The sequence below is a fragment of the Sphaerodactylus townsendi genome, linkage group LG09 (assembly GCF_021028975.2).
Source record: "Sphaerodactylus townsendi isolate TG3544 linkage group LG09, MPM_Stown_v2.3, whole genome shotgun sequence".
Taxonomy (NCBI): domain Eukaryota; kingdom Metazoa; phylum Chordata; class Lepidosauria; order Squamata; family Sphaerodactylidae; genus Sphaerodactylus; species Sphaerodactylus townsendi.
The window spans coordinates 76794831-76818600 of NC_059433.1; the positions used below are offsets into that span (position 1 = coordinate 76794831).

General features: G+C 45.3%; 1 protein-coding gene across 2 annotated transcripts in view; it reads right to left on the minus strand.

Moving 5' to 3' along the window:
- The window catches only part of DEPTOR (DEP domain containing MTOR interacting protein), a 72590-nt gene that overhangs the window by 31058 nt on the left and 17762 nt on the right, over positions 1–23770 (minus strand). For both annotated transcript variants that reach the window (XM_048508612.1, XM_048508613.1), the window contains exons 3-5: positions 22185–22363; positions 20274–20397; positions 6307–6485 (exon numbers count right to left, since the gene is read on the minus strand). In XM_048508612.1, the coding sequence (XP_048364569.1) occupies positions 6307–6485; positions 20274–20397; positions 22185–22363 (482 nt within the window). The remainder of the gene's footprint in view (positions 1–6306; positions 6486–20273; positions 20398–22184; positions 22364–23770) is intronic.

Below are 23770 nucleotides of genomic sequence, written 5' to 3' on the forward strand. Positions count from 1 at the left end.
TTATCCAGACTTGGGGGCTAGAGATGATATTCTGGTCCCTTCCAGAGGATCCAGCAGGTTCTCTCAGGTTCCCAAGAGTAGTTTGCTAATTATTTGTGTGTGCCAAGAGGGGGTTACTAACTAGTGATTTTGCCATGTGATTTTTGCCTTCGTTCCGCCCCTCCTCTCAGCAGTAGCGCGCAGAACTTGAAGCAGTCTAGCAGGAGGTGCACCGGAATGCGTGGCAGCCTGCGCCTGCGTGCATTCGTTTCGCACCCAAGGACCGGCACAGCGGCTGCGTCCTTGCCACAGCCCCGCCCAGGAATGCCGCGCCCCCGGAATGCCCGGCCACGCCCCCGTCGTGCCCCGCCCCGCCCCATTGGCGCTACGCCACAGTTTGAATCCCACCACCATGGGAACCTGTTACTAAAATTTTTGGATCCCACCACTGGTCCCTTCTAATTCTATAATAAAACTAAGTATACCAGGAAGCTTTACTTTGTCATTTTTTGTGCTTATTCCACAACAACAGTGGCCAAGTTTTATTATAAAAGGTTAGCGCAGTTTATAAAGACAACTACGGGGCACAAAAGGTGTTTTATTTCCCACTCGGTCACCAGCCAAAGGCTTCATTCAGATCTTGCCAAGCCCAGGCCCAAGTGCCAATTAGTGTTAATTGAATCTATATTGACAATGCTGACATACAAGACACAGGAAACCATTTGGCCCTTCGACAGCAGAATAAACTCGCCAGCGGATACACGGTATTTACTTGCAAATAAAGTGGACTTTCAAAAAGACCCCAGTAAATAGGCAACGCAATGAATACCAGACAGCTGTTGTTTCAAATTAAGCCGGCAATTTGGAAACGGTACATGTGTGAGTTGGGGGTGGAGGGGCGGTGTTCTAATTGTCTAGCTGCATTAGTCTTACTAAGTCTATGCATACAGTAATTAAATCAGAGGTTATGTTCATTTGCTAAGGATAAACTCATAATCATTCTATCTCCACTGTCTGTAATCAATATGCTTTCTAACTCTTAACAAAATGGCAATGAAATCCACAGGACAAACTAAGACAGCAATCCTTAACGTGTCTACTCAGAATCCTACTGCAATCCATTTACTGGGGCTTACCACTAGGAAAGTGATTTTAGGATTACATTGGCTAATGTCAGTTGCAGCAAGATTTCTTGTAAGGATGCATTTCTCCGAGCCCCACTTTCACTTTCTGGTATCCCTGCGGCAAGCAAGGAGCAGCAGTGGTGTAGTGGTTAAGAGCAGGTGCATTCCAATCTGGAAGAACCGGGTTTGATTCCCGCTCTGCCGCCTGAGCTGTGAAGGCTTATCTGGGGAATTCAGATTAACCTGTACACTCCCACAAACGCCAGCTGTGTGACCTTGGGCTAGTCACAGCTTCTCGGAGCTCTCTCAGCCCCACCCACCTCACAGGGTGTTTGTTGTGAGGGGGGAAGGGCAAGAAGATTGTCCTTTGAGTCTCCTACAGGAGAGAAAGCGGGGATATAAATTCAAACTCTTCTTCTTCCTCTTCTTTATTTATTTTTTATTATTTTTATTAAGAGGTTACAATATAACAGAATCACAAATATATTGATATAATTGCATTTTAAAGGGCTTTAACAAAGCTCTTTATCTTGCAAATATTGGGTGTGATGAGATCTGTGCCTTTAAGAGGGAGTTGATGGGTGTAGTTAAGAGACCCAGGAAAAGCAGAGGTCCGTTGAGACTTCAGAAAGCAAACTGTGGGGCGGGCAGTGAATGGTTCCTTGTGTGTAGACGGAGAAACCCAAGGAGACCACACTACAGTCCCACTGTGCAGCAAAGAGCCCTAAGGTACCGTATGTACTCATATATAAGTCGAATTTTTCAGCACATTTTAATGCTGAAAAAGCTCCCCTCGACTTATATGTGGGTCATTATAATTTTTGTGTGTTTTTACTTTGCCAGCCAGCAGGGGGCGCAGTTTTTATGCTAGCAGCACCAAATTTTCAGGGTACCCTCAGAAGACACTCCTGATGATACCAGCCAAGTTCGGTAAAGTTTGGTTTAGGGGTTCCAAAGTTATGGACCCCCAAAGGAGGTGCCCCGATTCCCCATTGTTTTCAATGGGATCTAATAGTAGATGGGGCTACCCTTTTGAGGGTCCATAACTTTGGACCCTCTGATGCAAACTTCACCAAACCTGGCTAGTATCATCAGGAGAGTCTCCTTATGATACCAGCCAGGTTTGGTGAAGTTTGGGTCAGGGGATCCAAAGTTATTGACCCCCAAAAGGGGTGCTCCATCCCCCATTGTTTACAATGGAAGCTAATAGTAAATTTTCCATTTCTGATAATATCCCTCTTAAAATCTAAGTTGGGTTACATTTGGACATAGAGATGAGGAGGATGAATCCAGTTTTGAAGGGTTTTAACTCTTGTGTTTTAGCTTGGTTGCTGATTGAGCTAAGGTTTTTGTACTTTTAAAATTATTGTTGAGACCATATTGTTCTTGTTTACCCTCTTTTCCACTCACAGAGCTAGCTTACTGTTTTTCTTTGAAATAAATATTCAAAAACATTTAACTTACTGATGCCTCAATTAATGTAATTTTATTGGTATCTATTTTTATTTTTGAAATTTACCAGTACCTGCTGCATTTCCCACCCTCGACTTATACACGAGTCAATAAGTTTTCCCAGTTTTTTTGTGGTAGAATTAGGTGCCTCGACTTATATGCGGGTCGATTTATACACGAGTATATATGGGGTAAGTGTTCCATGCATAATGAGCCATTGTAACATTTAAACCAAATCTCCTATTGGCAAAGTACTACAAATAAAATTCTTACTTTATAGTCTGTCATCAGGCATTATACCAACCTTGGTAATTCTAAGCCCCTATGAGAACTAGCTGTTGAGGGTTTTCTGGACTGTATGGCCCTAACATCTTGCCTACATCTATGGCTGGGATCTTCAGAGGCATGTCACAGTAAGAAATGTTTCTATCTGTGGCACAGTATGGAGTGATTGTATGGTAGGGTATACGTTTTGTCTACTTCATAGGTGAGAGGAGGTGTGAGGTGTATTTGCATGTGTCCGGGTGGCGTTCAATTCCTTTGTATTTGCAATTGAATTGACTTCCTTTGTGAGAAGTCACCAAGTGCCCTCCATCACAAGCATTAAACTGAAAGCAGGGACTTGCACACATCTGTAATTGACACTAATCCAGTGTGTTTCTCCTTATTGCATTTCCAGGAGTAATCTTGCTTGACTGGACTGGAACATTTGTTACCCAAAAGACAGCTGCCATCCAACAGAGAAAAGTTACCTCCTCTTTCTGCATTTTCTTTTGTGGAAGTGAATCACAATCTTGGGATTTGTCTTGGACATAATGAAAAGCACAGATGCTCTAGCTTTGGCTGGGATGTGCTGGCACCACCCTTCCTTCTGTGATGGCTAGAGAGAGGCTCTTTTGTAAGCACATCAGCACGTTATTTTTAAAGGCATTTTTGAAAGTGCCTTCAGTAAATTTCTGAAAGTACTGTGTGTGTGCATAGAGATGCTGATGCTACCTGCCCGGATCTAGAGGTGGGATCCAGTTCTCACCAGTTCCCAAGAGTGGGTTACTAATTGGGTCCGCTTTCCCATCTCCACGCCCTCGCCTCCCTGAGAGGCATACTGCCTTTGAACGTTAAGGTTCCATATTGCAATTGCGACTAATAATGTCACTCCCTGAACTGGGTTAATCCCTTTCAGGTACTGCAATTCATTGATTCTCAGCCTTTCATACCTTTTATCTCACCAGTCTCTATCAAAGAACCTGTGTGTTTCACCATTGCTGTGTTCAGATTTGTGAGTTGGGGCATTTTCTATAATGTGATGATGATTTAGAAATGATCTGGTGCAAAAAAAAATTTGGGGTCGTGGTGGGGTAGCTGCCCATGAGGGGGGCATCCAACTCAGGTTTTGCCCAGGGCTCAGGTTTGCCTAGGTACGCCTCTGCCCCTTTGCTGAGGGGGGTGGGGTGGGCAGGCAAGGGAACCTGTTACTAAAATTCTTGGATTCCACCACTGCCCGGATCCCTCTGATAACCATAGTGGCCAAATACTTCTTGGTGCTTTCCAAGAGTCTGTGCATTAAGCAGTGGCATGTCTGCAATGTGGACGGGGAGTGGGGTGAGTCAAATGTCCCTGGCAGCAATGGCAGGGAGGGCCCCCACAACATCACCCCCTCCTGTCCCCCGCCAACCCGACTTGGAAGCAAGCCAGCTCCATTGGAGGGCCCCCCCCCCCCAGGGCTCCCTGCAGGCTGCTTCCTGCCCTCCCCAGGCCCTTGAAGTACGCCAAACCATGTACCCCTTGAAACTAATAAGTGATTTCTGAAAGGACCATTCCAAGTCATTTTACTGTCCCAAATGAGTTCAAGAGGCACACTCCAGAATCCCTTTGTGAAACAAATGTATGGGAAAGGACTCCAAAAGACATTCCAGGGCTCTCCTTGCTCCAGCCCTGGTGAGCAAACAGGTCCCACACTCATCCATGGTCCCACACTCAGATTACTTTCATTTGAGTATGAATGGGGATGAACAGGGTTGCTGAATACCTTTCATGGGAAGTGCATGTGGGCTTTCTATTCAATACAATGGATGGGTTTATTGCTCAACATCTTGTGCACCTGGCCAGTGCAGAAGACAGAAAGGTTCTATAATGGCCCATGAAGTACTTTCCCATGCTTGTGAGAGGACACAGAGCATGCCGTGAAGCCTTCCTGTGCTTTGAAAGCAGAGCAAATCTCATCCACTCTATTAACTTGCAGACATCTTGATTTCTTTTCTCTCTTCCTCTTAAACACTTTGGGCAGGGGGGCTGTGAATTCCAGACTTCACCCATACCACACTGTCCTACCAATTAAAAACTCTTCATTTCTTTTCTCTCTTCCTCTAAAACACTTTGGGGGGCTGTGGATTCCAGACTTCACTCGTACCACACTAGCCTACCAATTAGAAACTATATTTCAACCTGTGTTTGTTTTTGTGGGATTGTATCTTTTCCCTATTTCCTGCAATAATAAGCGAGAACCTCAACATTAAAGGAAACCACGAGAGCCAACATCTAATTCAGCACACTGCCTCAAACAGTGGCCAACCAGCTGCCCTGGAAAGCCAACAAATACAGCCAAGAGGATGAGGCCTTTCCCTGATGTTGCTTCCTAGCACTGGCATTAGGGTTGTCAGCTCTGGGTTGGGAATTAATTGGAGATTTTGGGGGTGGAGTCTAAAGAAGGGAAGGTTTGGGGAGGGAAGGGATTTGAGTAGAGCAGTGGTGGCGAACCTATGGCACGGGTGCCAGAGGTGGCACTCAGAGCCCTTTCTGTGGGCACATGCAAACAGAGTGCCCCCCCACATCTAGGCTGGCCTGGGCCACTGAGTTCGATTATCAGCATTAAACCTAAGACCAGGTTTTGGGTAAACAGTGTAGGCAACCCTGTTAAGCTCTGTTAAACCCCACTGATTTTCATGCAAAGAACAAAAGTGCAATCCTTTACCTGGGAGTAAGCTCGGTTGCTGGCAATGGAGCTTGCTTCTGAGTAAACCCTCCTAAGGTCATGATTCACCCGTTGGAAGAGATGCAAGGTTGCTTCAAAGCAAAGCCACCGACTACCACCAAGCTTTCTCCTGAGTAACGCACACCTCAGAGCCAACTGTTTTTTCTAAACTAAAACCTCAGTATTCAGGTTGAATTGCCATGTTGGCACTTTGCAATAAATAAGTGGGTTTTGGGTTGCAGTTTGGGCACTTGGTTTCAAAAAGGTTCGCCATCACTGGAGTAGAGTATAATGCAGTGGCATAGCTACCACAGGGCGAGGTGAGGACGGGCGCCCCGGGCGGACATCGTCAGGGTCACATGGGGGTGGAAAATCGTCCCATACCCCTCCTCTCTTCCCCCTTGCCCCGCCCCACCAATTCCCACTGCCAGTTAAGGTAAGTGGGGTGTGGGGGTGGCGCGGGGGCCCATGGGGGGGGGGGCGGAAGACTTGGAGTCTGCCCTGGGCTTTATTTTCCCTAGCTATGCCCGTGGTATTATGTCATCTACCTTCCAAAGCAGCCATTTTCTCCTGCTGAGCTATCTTTGTGCCCTGGAGATCAGTTGTAACAGTATAACATCTCCAGTCACTACCTGGCAACCCTAACCAGCATCCATGTCCTTTTTTCCCCTCTCGGTTTCCATTTAACTGAACAGTTAAGCGGTCTAAATTAAAATATGCGGCCTTGTTACAAGTTCATTCCCATACACGGCAGAACTGTACACGGCAAAGCAAAGTCCTCACCGTGTTGTATGATCCCATGCTCCAGCAGCCGGCGGCCGAGTTGTTCAGCTTCAGACCTTGTGGTGGTCTCTCCTTCCTGGATCAGCCAATCAATAAGCTGAGATGCCACGAAAGTACGGTCATACTTTACACCTTCCTCTTCTCTGGTTTGTAAAAGAGCATTTTCAGTATTCATCAGTCTGCAGTGAGAGAGGGGGGCAGGGAGGGAACCCACACAGATGTTAAGTTGAGCTGCAAAAACTTAAGCTTCTAACTCTGTATTCCTCCTAATTTCAGCCAGGGATGGGCCAGGTGCCTAAGCAACCTGAATTCTTACTTTGGGGGACACTGGTGTGAGAAACATAAAGTAGTATGTTACTTAACTGAGCCCTTCAGGGATAGGGCGGTACACTAAATAATAATAATAATAATAATAATAATAATAATAATAATAATAATAATAATAATAATAATAATAATAATAATAATAATAATAATAATAATAATAATAATAATAATAATAATAATAATAATAATCAGCTGGGTTCCCAGAATGGGGAGGAAGACTTAACCCTCAGACATCTTTCACGTTTGTAGAGAAAGTCCCCTGAATTGTTTTTAGCTCTCTTATTTTGTTTTATCTCCTCTATTGATGATATTCTCTGACCAATTACCCACCAGTGCCCTGGAGCACGGTGGGACTGGAAACATGTTGGGGCAAAAAATCTTGATCTGACGCGCTTCCTCTTAGCGGTGTCTTGGGGCAAGATTTCTTGTCTCGAATGGCGCTTCCTCTTGCCCTCTGATGCAGGCTTCTCACTTTCCTTGGGAAAAGTGAGGCACTTCTGGTGTGACGTCTCATGCCAGAACGGGATGAGGGTGGGGAACAGCCGGTAGTGGGTAATTGGCCTTTGTGTATGGTTTGGAATTAGATCGAGTGGTAGGATCCAAAAATTTTAGTAAACAAGTTTCCATCGTGGTGGGATTCAGAAAACTGTGGCGTAGCGCCAATGGGGCTGCAAGTGGGGCATGACGGGGTGTGGCCGGGCATTTGTCCGAGGGGCAGGGCATTCCTGAGTGGGGCTGTGGCAGGACGCAGCCGCTGCGCTTCGGTCACTGGTAAGGAAACGGTGCGCACGCGAGCGCCGAGGCTGCCGCCACGCACCTCCTGCTAGACGGCTTCAAGTTCTGCGCGCTACTGCTGAGAGGAGGGGCGTAACTAAGGCAAAAATCACGTGGCAAAATCACCTATTAGTAACCCCCTCTCGGCACACACAAATAATTAGTAACCTACTCTCGGGAACCTGTGAGAACCTGCTGGATCCCACCTCTGATAGATATATGATGATTAAAGCCATAGTTAAAGTATAAATGTGGGCGTCTTACCAGTGAGAAATAACTTTACACTTAGTCAGAGGTGTATCTAGAGAAAATGTAGCCTGATGCAAAATCTGAGTGCCCCCACCCCCCATATGGGCAGCCACCCTCCCCCACCACAACCAAACAACTTTTTTTGCACCAGATCTTGAAGTCAGCTTATGGACCCGGGGGGAGGAGAAGGGGTGTGGGGGCCCCCACATGACTAAATGGCCGCAGCCCTGGGGACATTTGACCCCATTTGTCCCCCTAGGCGGTAAGCCCCTGCACCTAGTTGGTCTGGTTAATAAGCTGCTAGGCAAACAGTAGTTCACTGACTGGTCAAAAACTCCATCTATGTTACTTTGCACCAAATCAAAGGATCGATTCAATTAATTCGATTCAAATCAAAGGATTCAATTCAATTAGGAGCAGCGGTGGCGTAGGAGGTTAAGAGCTCGTGTATATAATCTGAAGGAACTGGGTTTGATTCCCAGCTCTGCCACCTGAGCTGTAGAGGCTTATCTGGGGAATTCAGATTAGCCTGTGCACTCCCACACGCACCAGCTGGGTGACCTTGGGCTAGTCACAGCTTCTCGGAGCTCTCTCAGCCCCACCTACCTCACAAGGTGTTTGTTGTGAGGGGGGAAGTGCAAGGAGATTGTAAGCCCCTTTGAGTCTCCTGCAGGAGAGAAAGGGGGGATATAAATCCAAACTCTACTCTAATGGTGGTGGTACTTTAGAATTGCTCAGGACAAAACGAAGCTCGCTACAAAGACAATGGCAAACAGAAATGATTTAAAAAGGGAAGATAACAAAGACCACCACCCGATCAATGGTACGGCTTCTGATCCTCCTGTTGAATTTAAATTGTAAAGATGAAAAGATCTGGCGTTCGACTACTGCACTGGCAGGGACAGCATTGTGTTCGGGACCGTTTCGCTTATGCTCTTTTCTCTCTAGACTAGAGATTAAAAAGCTCCAAAACATTAGCTAAGTCCTTTCAAACCAGCTGTGGTGTGAAAAATTGGTTGCCCCGGATCTGCAGACGCTGAGTGGGAATTCTTTGTTAATTGTTCCTTGATGAGTCTATAAATAACTTGCCTGTTGGACTGGAGTGGCAGAGAGAGATCTATGTCTGCAAAAGAGATGCTAATGAATGAAAGGGATAGAAACACGAAAGGAATCTGGACCACTGTCAAGTGGAGGTAGTGGCAGGAGTTTGCAACCTGATTTTTCATATCATGGAGAGTAGAACATAGGATTGCCAGACAGTGCCTGACAACTGCTAGGGCAGAGAGAGAGAAGGGGCAGCATCACAGAAAGATAATAAAAATAAGGCCTTGTTTACTTACAAAGAGTTCTTACAATACAGTTTCTGGTAATTCCTGAAGTAGCCCTTTGCCATTTCTGCATAGCTGTAGGCAGTGGTGGGATCCAAAAATTTTAGTAACAGGTTCCCATGGTGGTGGGATTCAAACTGTGGCGTAGGGCCAGTGGGGCTGGGTGGGACACAACGGGGCGTGGGCGGGCATTCCGGGGGTGGGGCATTCCTGGGTGGGGCTGTGGCAAGGACGCAGCCGCTGCGCTGGTCCTTGGGCGGGAAACAAATGCACACAGGCGCAGGCTGCCACGCACGCCGGTGCACCTCCTGCTAGACTGCTTCAAGTTCTGCGCGCTACTGCTGAGAGGAGGGGCGTAACTAAGGCAAAAATCACGTGGCAAAATCACCCATTAGTAACCCCCTCTCGGCACACACAAATAATTGGTAACCTACTCTCGGGAACCTGTGAGAACCTGCTGGATCCCACCTCTGGCTGTAGGAATGATCAGGAACTCCTGTAAATTTAATTTGTTTAATTTAATTAAATTAATTTTTTCTCCTGCCACTGCTTCCAGCAGTAGTGGGCAACAGGACCTGGATGCAGAGCATGCCATACCTTCACAGGACGCCAGAGCTGGATTTAACTATAGGCAAGGCAGGCTGAAGCCTAGGGTCTCAAAATCTAGGGGGCCTCTGGCAAAGGTGTATAATATTTTTGACACTCAGGCCATTTCTGCACAATCAAAATATCCCGGGGTAAGCGAGAAAAATATCCCAGCGCAGCCATGAATTCCGCATGGCTCCCAATGCTAACGCAGGCCTGCCCCGGTGCTGCCCCCGTGATATTTCCCTTACCCTGGGATATTCAAAAATTGCCAGTTTGGCAGTTCTTTTAAAAAATCCCGGCATGACCCTGCTGCCATGCAAACACCATGGGAGCAGACTCGGTATACTTTTCCTGCCTTGTCACTTCTTCCCACTCCCTCTGTGTCCCCGTAACCAGTCAGCAACTCACACACCCCTCCTCCTTCCCCCCCCCGGTCCATAAGACAAGGTCGTGGTGGGGGAGGCTCGAACCCAGCTCTCCCCTCGCCTGAAAGGCTCATGCCCCTCCTTCAACCACTCCCCCTGGCCTGGGGACAGGGAGCCTCCCCGCCTGTGGTGCCCCTTCCAGGCTGCCCCAAGAAAGGCGCTGCGTGGCTGGGCAGCAGCCCTGGGGGGAGGTGGAGGAGAAGGGTGGTGAACCTCCCTCTTGGCACAGGAGAGCCAGGGCCAGCCTGGGAGAAACCGTACTGAAGGCCGCCAGGCACGAGGTCCTGTGCTCATGTGGAACAAAATGGAGTATTACCTCCTGGTCCTGCCTCAGCTCCTGGGAAGAAGCAGGGAACCGTGTGGAGGCAGTAACCAGGATAAAATTTCTCAGCTTTAAAACACTCTTCCATGTTTTTCTAGTCAAGAGGGTGGGGGATTGGGAGGGTGCCTCATAAGTGGAATAACCTGGGGCCTCTCTTCATCTAAATTCAGCCACACTGGAGGTGCACAAACACGTGGACCCACCTGCGCTACAAACTTGGCTTGCCTTTGTACCACCGCAAATGTCATGGCTCCTCCTGAAGACCTATAGTTCTGAGAGTCCCCTTAGGAGATTCTCTTTCAAAACTAGAGTGACTATGAAATCAGTTTCAGCCTGTAACACGGCCACTCGTTTTTTATTTGCCGAATTCATTTACGTGCAGCATGCTCTATGAAAACACCCGAAAAGCAGTTTGCAAACATCATAATTGAAAAAGCAAACAAAAGAGGCAGTAACACCTACAATAAAGTCAAATGCAATAAAAGAACAATCCTGAGCTGACAGTCATAATAAAAGACTGAAGAAGGAACGAATAGTTAGCATACTTAAAAATGGTAGTGGTGAGAACCACCAAGAGTGTAAAAAACTCCTACAGAAAAGGATGCAGAAAAAGGGCATCGCAAACAACAGAACAAGTAGCAAGCCAAAAATATCTTGGTAAACAGAAAAATCTTCATCAGACACAGGAGAATCATTACATTCGCAGAGAGTCAGATTCTATAATTGATCAGCTGCAGCAGAAAAGATGCTGCCTTTGATGGCGTCTACCTCTGCGGCAGGGGTGTACAGAGACAATCACTAATAAAGATCATACCTAATAATGACATGCCCCTAGCACAGATGAAGATGATACATATGAGCAGGAAGTGGGGCTTTGAACACTTTCTGCAGACCACTTTTATGATCATTACAATAAATCCACTTTAAGCTGCCCGGCACAAACTGGTCCGGTGCTAATGCTCATAGGACAGTGGTGGCGAACCTATGGCACGGGTGCCAGAGGTGGCACTCAGAGCCCTCTCTGTGGGCACGCACAAACAGAGTCCCACCCCCCCCACACACACATCTAGGCTGGCCTGGGCTGCCAGGCTCGATTATTAGCATTAAACCTAAGACCTAGTTTTGGGGAAGAAGGGTAGGTAACCCTGTTAAGCGCTGTTAAACCCTACTGATTTTCATGGGAAGAACTAAAGTGTGATCCTTTACCTGGGAGTAAGCTCGGTTGCTGGCAATGGGGCTGGCTTTTGAGTAAACCCTCCTAGGGTCATGATTCACCCGTTGGAAGAATTGCACAGTTGCTTCAAAGCAAAGCCACCGACTAACACCAAGTTTACTCCTCAGTAACACACGCCTCGGAGTTTTTTCTAAACTGAAACCTCAGTATTCAGGTTAAATTGCCGTGTTGGCACTTTGCGATAAATAAGTGGGTCTTGGGTTGCAGTTTCGGCACTCGGTCTCGAAAAGGTTCGCCATCACTGTCATAGGATAACATTTTTTTAAAGGGTGGTTACCGTGTTTCTCCGAAAATAAGACAGTGTCTTATATTAATTTTTGCTCCCAAAGATGCGCTATGTCTTATTTTTAGGGGATGTCTTATTTTTCCGCTCCACAGCTGCATGCTCTGGTGTTCTGTTCGACGGGCATGCTTCCAAGCAAAAACTTTGCTTTCGATCTTACTTTAGAGGATGCTTTATATTTAGCACTTCAGCGAAGCCCACTCTACTACGTCTTATTCTCGGGGGGATGTCTTATTTTCAAGAGAAGCAGGGTAGAAACAAATCAAACTCAAATTGCAAATCTTCTCTTCTAAACACTCAAATGTGTTGGAAATTAAGAACTTTACGCTGTATCCTGCCTCAGGGACAGAGGAGGACTTCTCCGTGAGTCAGATAGCCAGAGAAGGTCAAGATTCTGGATATAGATAACTATATTTCTGGCAAACTGAAGGTTCCCAGACAAAATCCCAGAAAATTATTTGTGGCCATAGTGTATGCTTATGTCTCTTTCAAACAGCTAAATATTATAGCAGTGGTGTACATCAGGTTTACATCTGGTCGTTGATGTATGCTCTGGTACACAGGTGTGATTTGTTACAGCACAACAGTGGAATACACAAATAAAAACTAAAACCTGTTAAAAAAAAGATTCTGGGCACAGTTCTCTACCACTCTGACACTATCCCTTTGATGTGTAGATTGCTACTCTCAGGGAACTTCCTTCCTTCCTGCTTCTTCACCTTTCTTACACACCTTCCATCTTGCACCATGTGTGCAGAGAGAGGCAGACAGCATATCCCACCATCCAGCCAGATAGATTAGAATAGAGAACCTAACACTTCACTTTTCTATCCAGAATGGAGTTCGCTAATAAAGACTCCTCTTATTAGTTAGAAACTACGAATTGACTCCGAGTTTTCTTTCTTGCCAGCCCACACATGCATGCCTGGGTAAGCTCTGATGTGCTTTGCCTCCGTGCACTCTGCTGGTAATGCGAAGGTATCTCTTACCAGAGATAATTACCATCAAAATAAACCCCAAAACTTCAATAGAATAATTTATCAAACTTAATTTATACCTTTATTTTCTCCCCAAGGGAGACCCAAAGTTGCCTACATTTTTCTCTTCTACTCCATTGTCTCCTCACAACAACTTTGTGAGGTAGGTTAAATTGAGCATGTGTGACTGATCACCCAGCTAGTTTCCATGGCATCAGGGGTCTGCAACCTGCAGCTCTCCAGATGTTTATGGACTACAATTCCCATCAGCCCCTGCCATTGATGGGATTTGTAGTCCAGGAACATCTGGAGAGCCGCAGGTTGCAGACCTCTGGTAGCGGGAAATCAAACATGGGTCTCCCAGATCCAAGGCCTACATTCTGACCATTACACCACACTGTCTCACTAATGACGCAGAAATGTCCTTACTCCGGACTTCCTCTTAATTCAATATTTATGTGTCTGACTGTATAGCTGTAAAAAATCACCTTCATATTGTTTCTGAAGGTCCCTTGTTTCCTGGGAGTGGCTTTTGGGGAGTTTCGTGGGCTGCATTGGAAGGAGAAGGCATTCCATTGATGGAAGTACTTTGCATCAGTGGAAAATTACTGCTGGATGTAACCCAAGAATTGCATTAGGATTCAAAATGTTATACCACTGAAACCAGGAGAGTTATATGATGCAACATTCTCTGCAGAGGCTCAGTTTAAACATTCAGTATAATTAAGAGGCCAAGTATCTCCTGAACTGCGGGAAATAGTAGTTTTGAATACTTCCATGTTAGAAAAATCCTCTCTTTATGCAGAAAAACAGCATTACACGGGACAGCCAAATTTTGCTTCTAACTTGGTGGGACTTTTTCATTATTTTTCTTTCCTGCAACTTGCAATTTGTATATAAAAGCTCCATTGGCTACAAAAAGCTTTGGATAGCATTCAGAAATGATCTTTTCCAGTAGGCACATGGGACGCATTTTTAGAGCTAGGTTACACGGAGAATCCATGAGCAGAAATCACAACATATATGAATGTTAAAAAATAAGTTGCTGGGGGTGGCAATTTGGATGAAGCTACATATGGGGAGTAAGGAGGGTCAGAGTGGCATGCAAGGGAAGGGGAGGGCGGGAAGGGAACTGCACCCCTGCCACGTGTGCGTCCTGCGCCCTTGCCATGCCACGCCCTTGCCATGGCACACACCCAATGCATCAGGGAACCCCCCTGTCCCCTTGGTGCTACACCACTGGGAGTAAGGGTGTTAAGCGTTGGCCCTCACCATTTCTTTAGTAGGAATCCCCAGAAAGTCACCCATATCATGCTTATATTTTTCTATAGAAAGGCTAATAGTACCTGGGGGTGGGTGGGATTTTTGCCAAGAAAGTGGAGCAGAGGAAAGGATAAGACCCCATCTCCTCCATCTAAATTACGCTCCCTCTAGCTGGTTTTTTAATGTCAGAAATATATTGGCAGATCTGTGATCTAATTCCGTACTCACATGCAATCGAGCTATCAGCATTACTTGTGAAAATGCCCTAAGAACAAGTTCTCGCTTGGCATTTCAGATACCAAGAACTTATTATGCACACTTGGCGATTATTCCGATTACCTCATGCACATTTGAATAACTGCAGCTCTCAGCAAAACACACAGTAGGGGCTGACTGACAAAGATCCATCAGAAATTTTGTTTTTGGCTGCAAAAAGGTAGCACGTTTACAGAGTGTTTGGTCTACATCACTTTTAAACAGCAAGACATTTATGGCTAATTTGAAAGGCTTTGTTTTGCAGGGGAAATGAAACAATGCTGGCTGTTTTGACTATAATTTTATTCAAGTATTGATGTCTGCATATAAGCTTTTCCAATACTAGGAAAACTAAAACTGAAGAAAGCGCCTGAACAATCCCTACTGATGTAAAATTGCTGACTATGTGCGGATTTGAGTAAAAACAGTAAAAAAAACCCTGGCTTATTCCTCAAGTCCAGGAAGTTGTATTTCAAAAACATGCCGCTTGTGTGATTCGAAACCGTGCTGAAGCAAGGAGAAAATCATTGATCTGAAATTGAACCTCAGATCCATCTGGGGACGCAAAAAAAAAAATTCCCACCATTCCTTCCAATAAAAATATATGTTTATTCTTCTCGATAATGCTTTTTTATTAGCTTGGAGACTGCGGGTTTCCTTTAATGTAGTCTACAGAGGATGTGCAAGTTGAACAGAACGGAAAAGGGATAATCAAACACAACCAAAAAACTGATGGAATATTAAGCCAGGATTGTGATGAGTGCTGGATGCTGCAAAGAGTACTTCTTCTTAAAGGAGGACATTTTTAATCCAGTAGCTCCTTAAAGACCAACATGAGTTTCAGAGTATAAGCTTTCAAGAGTTAAAACTCCCTTGACATGAAACTTGTACCCTGGAAATCTTGTTATTCTTTAAGGTACTACTGACAGGGGGGGGGTACCGCCCAGAGAAACATATGGGGTCAAATGTCCTCAGGCTGTGGCCATTTAGTCACAGGGGTGTGGGTGGAAAATCGCCCCCACACCCCTCCTCCTCCCCCCTGGCTTCATAAAAAAGTTGTTTGGTCGTGGTGGGGGAGGGCAACCGTCCATACGGGGTGGGGGGCACAGAAAACTCAGATTTTGCACCGGGCTACATTTTCCTTAGATACGCCTCTGACTACTGGACACAAATCTTGCTCTTCTACTGGAGCCCAACAGGGCTACCCATGTGAACATATCTTTCTAAAGGAGATTCTACACTTATCAACATCTGTTGGAGAGCTATTGGTAGAGCCTCTTTGTACAATGAAGCTGGCTTCTTTGTAATAAGAAGCTGGGTTGTCTTGAGGCCCAACCTAGTCTTTTCTGTGTAGGCTTGACACGAGTCAGTGTGATAGGGGTGGATATATTGTGTCAGACTAGGAACTAGGAAACTCAGGTTCCAGTTCCTCGTGGCCATGGAACTTGCCAGATGATCTTGGACTAGTCATAAATTTTCAGCCTAACCTACCTCATGGGGTTGGTGTGGTAGAAAAGAAAGAAATAGAAAAGGAGCTTGCATTTATACTCTGCTTTTCTCAACCGTAAGGAGTCTCAAAGCAGCTTACAAACTCCTTCCCTTCCTCTTCCTACAACAGACATCTTGTGAGGTAGGTGGGGCTAAGAGAGGTCTGTGACTAACTGAAGGTCACATAGCAGGTTTCATGTGTAGGAGTGGGGAGAACAAACCAGGTTCAACAGATTAGAGTCCATCACTTCATGTGGAGGAGAGGGGAATCAAACCCAGTACTTCAGATTAGAATCCACCATGCTTAACCACTATACCTGGCTCTCATGTAGTACACCATGTGTGCCACCTAAGGTGAGATGAACTCTTGACGTATTGACAATTTGAATAAAATTTGATTAGTTTGCTTTTGTCTGCAAAGAGTTAAACAGCAACTCAAAACTAGTTTGGAGCCAATCAGAGCAGAGTTTAAAGCAGCAATAGTTTAAAGAAGAATTCTGTTCCATTACCAAGGAAATGGTCACTCCAAGAAAACAAATATTGTTTTCTTGATCTCAAAAGCAGCCAACCCCCCCCCCCCCAAATTGATTTAAACTGCTCTAAGCAAGGGTTTAACCCTCACTCTAGCATCAGTTTCTGGTTAAAAGAGGTGCCACCCAGTTGTAGTTAACTTCAAATGTATGCAGGAAAGACATTCCATGTCTATATTTCTTATTTTCCTATTGGAACTAACTGCAGGCAGGGGGGAAGCCACTCAAGGAAGAAGGTAGTATCCAAGTGCCCCCCTCCCCCCAGCATTTTCCCTATATAAACAAATGATTATCACTCATTCCTCTGGAGAGAGAAGTACAGAGCTATTGCGGACCGCTGTTATAGCAAGAGAAAGAGCGGGTGGGCCAGCAATCCCATGGGGGAGAGGCAATTTATCTGTACTCTCTCTTTCCACATGCAAAGCTTCTTGTAAAAACAAACCCTTACTGTACACACAAATACACAACGCCTGTGTCATCCTCTTCATAGTGAAGAGTGGTCGGCTAGCCGTTTTAATAACAGAGCTGATTTGAGCGCTGAGCTTGTACACAGACAGGAAATCCCACAGCTGCGCTTTGCTTGGACTTTCTATTGCCATGGTAAGCTTGGGCATATTTAGACCGCTCAATATTAAACCGTCTGCAGCTCCCCCACCCCAGTATGGAGGTGTTCACTGTGTGGATGCATCCCTGATCAGATAAGCCACGAGATCTATATATCACAGCTTCTGTTGGTTTTAGATAACACTCTGTAATTTTATGATGTACTATCCATGTGGCTTTCCCTTCCCCGCTAAGATCAGGCAGCCGTTTAACATTTCAAATCCAGAACATGTTGTTCCTGCCAAAAAAAATCAAGAATACATTAGCTGTCATCGCATGCAGATGTGTTGCTCCAGAGGTCTATTTTTGAGGATCATGAATTAAACGGATAAGCAACCTAATACGGGAGCAAGTAATTGGATTTTTCCAATAATGAGGTCTCATATTATTGCTGTTCTGGGCAGCTTTCTGGCTTAAGTTGAACCTCTGAGTCTCAAAAGCAGGGGCTGATGGGAAGTATAATGGTTAAAAGCACCAATTTTCCCTTCCACCACAGTATCCGTGTTTGGGGATCACAATTTTGGCACTCCAACCTCACAGAAACATAGAGTTAGAAGGGGCCATACAGACCATCTAGTCCAATCCCCGGCTCAGTGAAGGATCAGCTGAAAAGGGATCAGCCTAAAAGCATCCCTGACAAGGGTTTGTCCAGCTGCTGCTTATAGGCTGCCAGTGAGGAGGAACTCATCACCACCCTAGGTAGCTGATTCCTCTGTTGAACCACTCTTTCTGAGTAGAAGAAGATTTGGTTTTTATACCCCACTTTTCTCTACCATAAAGAGTATCAAATCAGCTTACAATGCCTATCCTTTCCTCTCCCTACAACAGACACCTTGTGAGGTAGGTGGGGCTGAGAGAGTTCTGAGAGAACTGTGACTAGCCCACGGTTACCCAGCAGATGGAGGAGCAGGGAAACAAACCTGCGGTAAAACAGAATTGTGGATAGCGCGTTTCTTGTAAAACCCACTTTGGAAGGGAAAACACAGGGCAGACTCGTGTCAGGGGCGGGAACCATGCGAAGTCCCCCTCCCCCCAATGGTTTTTTCCCTGTCATTTTCCTGCATTTATTGACCCGTGTGGAAGGGGCGTTATCCACTACACCTGCTGCCTCTCTGTTGTACCTTTCATCTGTTGTACTGCTCTGAACTTCAGCACTGAGGCCAGCAACATTTCCCCAATTACTTAAGGGGGGCTGAATCTAATATTGGAACTTCTCACCCTGAACATAGCCACCAGTTCCAAGTTGGAACATGTAGCTTTGAACACAGGCCTGCAATCCCTTGCTGTTTCTAAAAAAAACCATTCTCCTATGGCATTACAACATGCTGAAAACACAGCTTGCAATCTGGTTTGCTGCCTGCACTCTGTCATTTCAATGTGAAGGGTATTTGTTTAACTGTCTACTGCACACAAAGCCCTGACAAAGAAGTAAAAGAATTTGACAAGAAATAGAAAAAGTGACACGTATTTGGACCTACACCACTATCATTACAGCAGACTCCTTCTCCTTTGTCCTCTGACAACTTCAGACGGACAACTAAAATCACTAGCCTGTTCACTGGATAATCACGGAGCACCTCAAAAGCCTGAAAGAATAGAGCCAACTATCTTCCCATTTAACAGAGCTTCCCTCAGTGGGTTGTCTGGAAGGAATGCTTATTTGCCACAGGTGACAACTATCGATCAACTGTCAAAATACCGGTCTTCTTCTTCCGTCAGGGGAATAGTCGCATCTTGTCACCTTCATCTCCCCACCCCTACTCATTCTTAGTCGCTATAACCAATCAGGACTTTCCTTCAGTCAGTTGCTAGGGACAGGTCATGGCTGTCTTGTCTTATGCTGGCGGTTCTTCACCACAGGAAAGGCCTGAACGCCCTTCCTATAGGCCTTCTTCAGACATTTGGATGGAAACCACAGGAAATGTGATGCAGGACTACATGGACCATTGATCCGATCCATCACGGTTCCTTCCAGTGGCAAAGCCACAAGGGGGTGGGGGGGTTCGTTGTGCACCAGGTGCACGCCTGGGGGTGCAAAATCGCCCCAGGCCCCTCCCCCTTCCCTCCATGGCGCCCCCACCCCCTTCCCACACTTACTTTAGTTCCTTTTTCAGCCTGCAAGAGACCTTGTTCTCAGTAAAAACGGCCTGAGGAACTACAGTTCCCAGGAGACATTGGGGCTCACAAGTAAAATGTAAAATGCGCACCAGGCGCAGTTTGGCCCAGCTACGCCTCTGGTTCCTCCAATGTTTTTAAAAATGGAAAGATGTCCCAAGTGGCGGCTTCCTCTTCCATGAAACCTCACACAGAAAGTACCAGAAAGTATCAGTAGAAAAAAAATCTTGATTATGATTTCTAAAACTGATGTGGGAAATTTACTCCACCACCAAATCTATGAATTCTTCCCTGGATGGCCCAGGCTAGACCTTGGAAGCTAAGCAGGGTTCACCGTTTGGATGAGAGACCACCAAGAGATCACAGAGTTGCTACACAGAAGCAGGGAATGGCAAACCACCTCTGAATGTCTCTTGCCTTGAAAACCCTATGGTCAGAGCTCCCAAAGCTTATACCCAAAAATTGTTGTTGATCTCCAAGGTGTTGCTGGTCTCAAATGTAGTTGTTCTACTGCAGATCAACACAGCTTCATTCTGAAACTAATATAAGCAGGGGCCATGATTTCTGTACTTATGTTCAGAAGAGTTGCTTTTTTCCAGTCCTTTTCCTATTCCTCCTTTCTGCGTGAACCTTAAACTGACACGGAAACAATATCATCTGCAGACAATCAAAACACAACACTTCGCCCAGTTACTGGAACCCTAGAGAGTCACGTGTGCTTCTCCGAATCGGTGGCATTGTCCCAGCGTCTCCCGCAAGACTCACTCCACAAAACATCTGTTCACCTTTTGTACTTTCCGCTGCCCGTAAATGTCAACTCACATGTTTTTATTTATTTCTATGTGACGGCAGCACCCATGTTTGTAATCAAACCCTGTTGCTTGGACCAGTGTGTATGTGGGTGGGGAGGAGCGGGCATTTTGTGGCGGATGTACAATCTAGTTTAACACCTTGGGGCTTTTTTTGGACTTGTGTAATCAGAAAGTATATTTGATGCCTCCATGCAAACATCTGTTTCAAACCTTATTTATACGCTCTGGTCTGATCTTTTCCACTCCCTCCATGTTAGTTGAACATTTCCTGTCAGAATTTACAGGATGAAAAGTCATGCAGTTAAATAAGCATTTTTGACTGCGTAATTTTTCTGGGTATTCATACATGCAAGCCAGCAACAAGAACTCTGTCTCCCAACTGAGCACAACATACTTTTCATAGATCCTCTGTCCCCTCATGAACACCTTCACTTCATTGTCGAGCGGGAACGTTCCATCGTCTTTCCTGAAGCGGTAGAAAAGTTTGAGGTCCTTGAATTCCTTGTGTTCATCACACACTATAATGTAAAATGCATGAAAATAGGAATGAAATGTAACCAAATTGCTGCCAATTACCCAGTCATAGCCCACAGTTTCAAACTTGAAAACAAAGGCAAAGTAACTCAAAAATATTTGCAAATTATATCTACAAAAAGTTGTTTTGGCCTAAAATTACATTCTGTTTACTAGTCATATGTGATACCTCCGCACCAACGGCCTGAAAGAGAGGAAGAAAGGGAACAGTACTTTCCAGTTTAAATAAATAACTATCTATCTATCTATCCATCTATCCATCTATCCATCCATCCATCCATCCATCCATCCATCCATCCATCCATCCATCCATCCATCCATCCATCCATCCATCCATCCATCCATCCATCCATCCATCCATCCATCCATCCATCCATCCATCCATCCATCCATCCATCCATCCATCCATCCATCCATCCATCCATCCAATTGAATTTCTAAACCGCCCTCCCCCTAGGGGCTCAGGGTGGTGGACAACAGTGACAAAAACAGCTTAAAAACATAACGTAAAACAACTAATTAGCAATAATAAAACGAGGCTGGTCACCAGAAGACAATTTAGCTGCTTCAAGCCTGTTTCTCCAGGGGATGGCAGAGAATAAATAAAATTTACTTCCTTCATCCTTTCTTACTTATGAATTTCTTTTTACAAGACTGCACAAGTAACATAGTCCAATGTAATGGAGGACAGTACATGCACCCTTTATAACTGTCAGACATGAGTTGTGGGTTCTTTTGAAGTCCAGCACGGGTGTCCAAATCAGATGAAAAACACATCATCTATGCAGAAGGGCCTTCAACATTCTTCTATGCCTTTTTCTGGATCTGAAATGGTCCAGAGGAGTGGTCCAAATAGCCCTTTTGAGGGAAGGCTGAAGGCTGTTCTCCACACATGCCAGAATTGGACTAGCCATAGTGAGCAAAAAGGAAGGTCAATAGGAGATAATTGGAAGGTCAATTGATCACAAGGTCAATAAGAGATAATATGTACCATCCAGGCTGAAACGACTGCTTCAAAACCAAATACCTCCCACTGGAGTGAAATAGTTTTTACTTGTAAGTAACAATGATAAATGCACAACAGTACAGTTAAATATACAACACGAGCAATAAAGCAAAGCTAGTCGGAATCTAGATAAGTGCCGACCTCGTTAAAAAACTTCAAGGCTGCTAAGCAGAACAGAGATAAGGACTCTCAATGTAATAATTATCATTGTTACAAGTAAAAACTATTTCACTCCAATGGGAGGTATTTGCTTTTGAAGCAGTTGTTTCAGTCTGGATGGTACATATTATCTCTTATTGACAGAATTGGACTACTCACATGTAGGAACTGACACAAGTCTCTTTACTACACAGGGTCTGCCCAGCCCTGAACTACCGTGTTTCCCCGAAAATAAGACAGTGTCTTATATTAATTTTTGCTCCCAAAGATGCGCTATGTCTTATTTTCAGGAGATGTCTTATTTTTCTGTGTTCTGTTCGTCGGGCATGCTTCCAAACAAAACCTTTGCTATATCTTACTTTCGAGGGATGCCTTATATTTTGCACATCAGCAAAACCTCTACTACGTCTTGTTTTCAGGGGATGTCTTATATTCGGGGAAACAGGGTATGTACTCCATAATGTATGAACTGGCTAGGCCTGAATCCAAATATCCACTCTACTGCTAAATTTGTTAGATGACTTTGGACAGCTCCTTGAAAGAAAATTGGGGTTAATACAAATTTAATGCTAAACCATCTAATAAAGTCAAATTCTTTTCACTCACCATGGTGGATGATGCTACGGTCCAGTAATTTCTGTACAACTTTAATGGCCGTCTCCCTCTCCATGGCCTCCTTGTGATCAATCAGCCAGTCGACCAGCTCTTTGGCAACAAAGCAGTTTGGATATGTCTTGAGGTGATGCCTTCGATCTTTAATTACCTTTTCTTCATGCAGTCGGAGCCTGGGGTAGGGGGTAGAATGACATTGACTGCAATGTCTCACATATTCTCCCCAAAATATTTGGAAGAAGGCTAGCTGACCACTTCTCCTTGACAGATGGGCTTTCCATCTACAAGGACATTAGTGGGGGAAACATTGGAACATACAATCCACCACCACACCATATAAGAATGTAAGAACGTAAGAAACCTACTGGATTAGACCAGTGGCCCATCTAGTCCAGCACCCTGTGTCACACAGTGGCCAACCACTTCCTCTGGAGGCCCAAAAACAGGGCATAGAAGCCAAGAACTTCCTCAAGGTTGCCTCCTGGCATTGGTAATCCGAAGTTTACTGCCTCTGAACATGGAGGTTCCATTTAGAGTGTGTGGAGGTGGGACTGGATGCAGTGCTGACAGGGATGCCCTTTCTGCTGACTGCTGTGCTCCCTCATCTCCATCTGGATTGGGCTGTTAGTCACCATGGCTAGTAGCCACTGATAAACTTATCCTCCAAACAATCTGTCTAAGCCCTTTTTAAAGCTGTCCACATCTGTGGCCATCATTATATCCTCTGGCAGCGAATTCCACATTTTAATCACTGGTGTGAAAAAAAAATATTTATTTTCTCTGTCCTGATTAGTCGTACAGTCCTGAGCAGTGGTAGTTCTGGTTTCCCTGGGCCTGTCAAGTGGGCCAGATGCCGTATGTTTGGATACAGTGATGGTGAACCTTTTCGAGACCGAGTGCCCAAACTGCAACCCAAAACCCACTTATTTATTGCAAAGTGCCAACATGGCAATTTAACCTGAATACTGAGGTTTTAGTTTAGAAACAATGGTTGGCTCCAAGGCACGCATTACTTGGGAGTAAGCTTGGTGGTAATCGGCGGCTTTGCTTTGAAGCAATCGGGCAACGCTTCGAATGGGTGAATCACGACCCTAGGAGAGTTTAGAAGCAAGCCCCATTGCCAGCAACCGAGCTTACTCCCAGGTAAAGGATTGTGCTTTCGTTCTTCCCATGAAAATCAGTGGGGTTTAACAGCACTTAACAGGGTTGCCTACATGTCGTGCCCAGCGGCCCAGGCCAGCCTAGATGTGTGTGTGGGGAGGCGACACCACATTTTCTAATCCCCAGTGCCGCTGCCCACAGAGAGGGTTTCTGAATGCGAACTCCTTGTGCACCAAGCCAGGTTCTCCACCACTGCTCTACTACTTCTAAGGCAATGTTTTTAATATCCAATGTTTTTTTTAAAAAAAAATCCCACTAAAAGTGGCACAATAAGGTGGAAAAAAATCTGGTCCAAATCACTCCTCAGATTTTGCACACAGCCTTGTTTTTCATGAGTGCTCTTCCCTGTTATACAGAAAACTACAGACCAAAAAAAACCCTAACGGAATGCAGTCAGTGAGGCTCTGGTTTAAATAGGA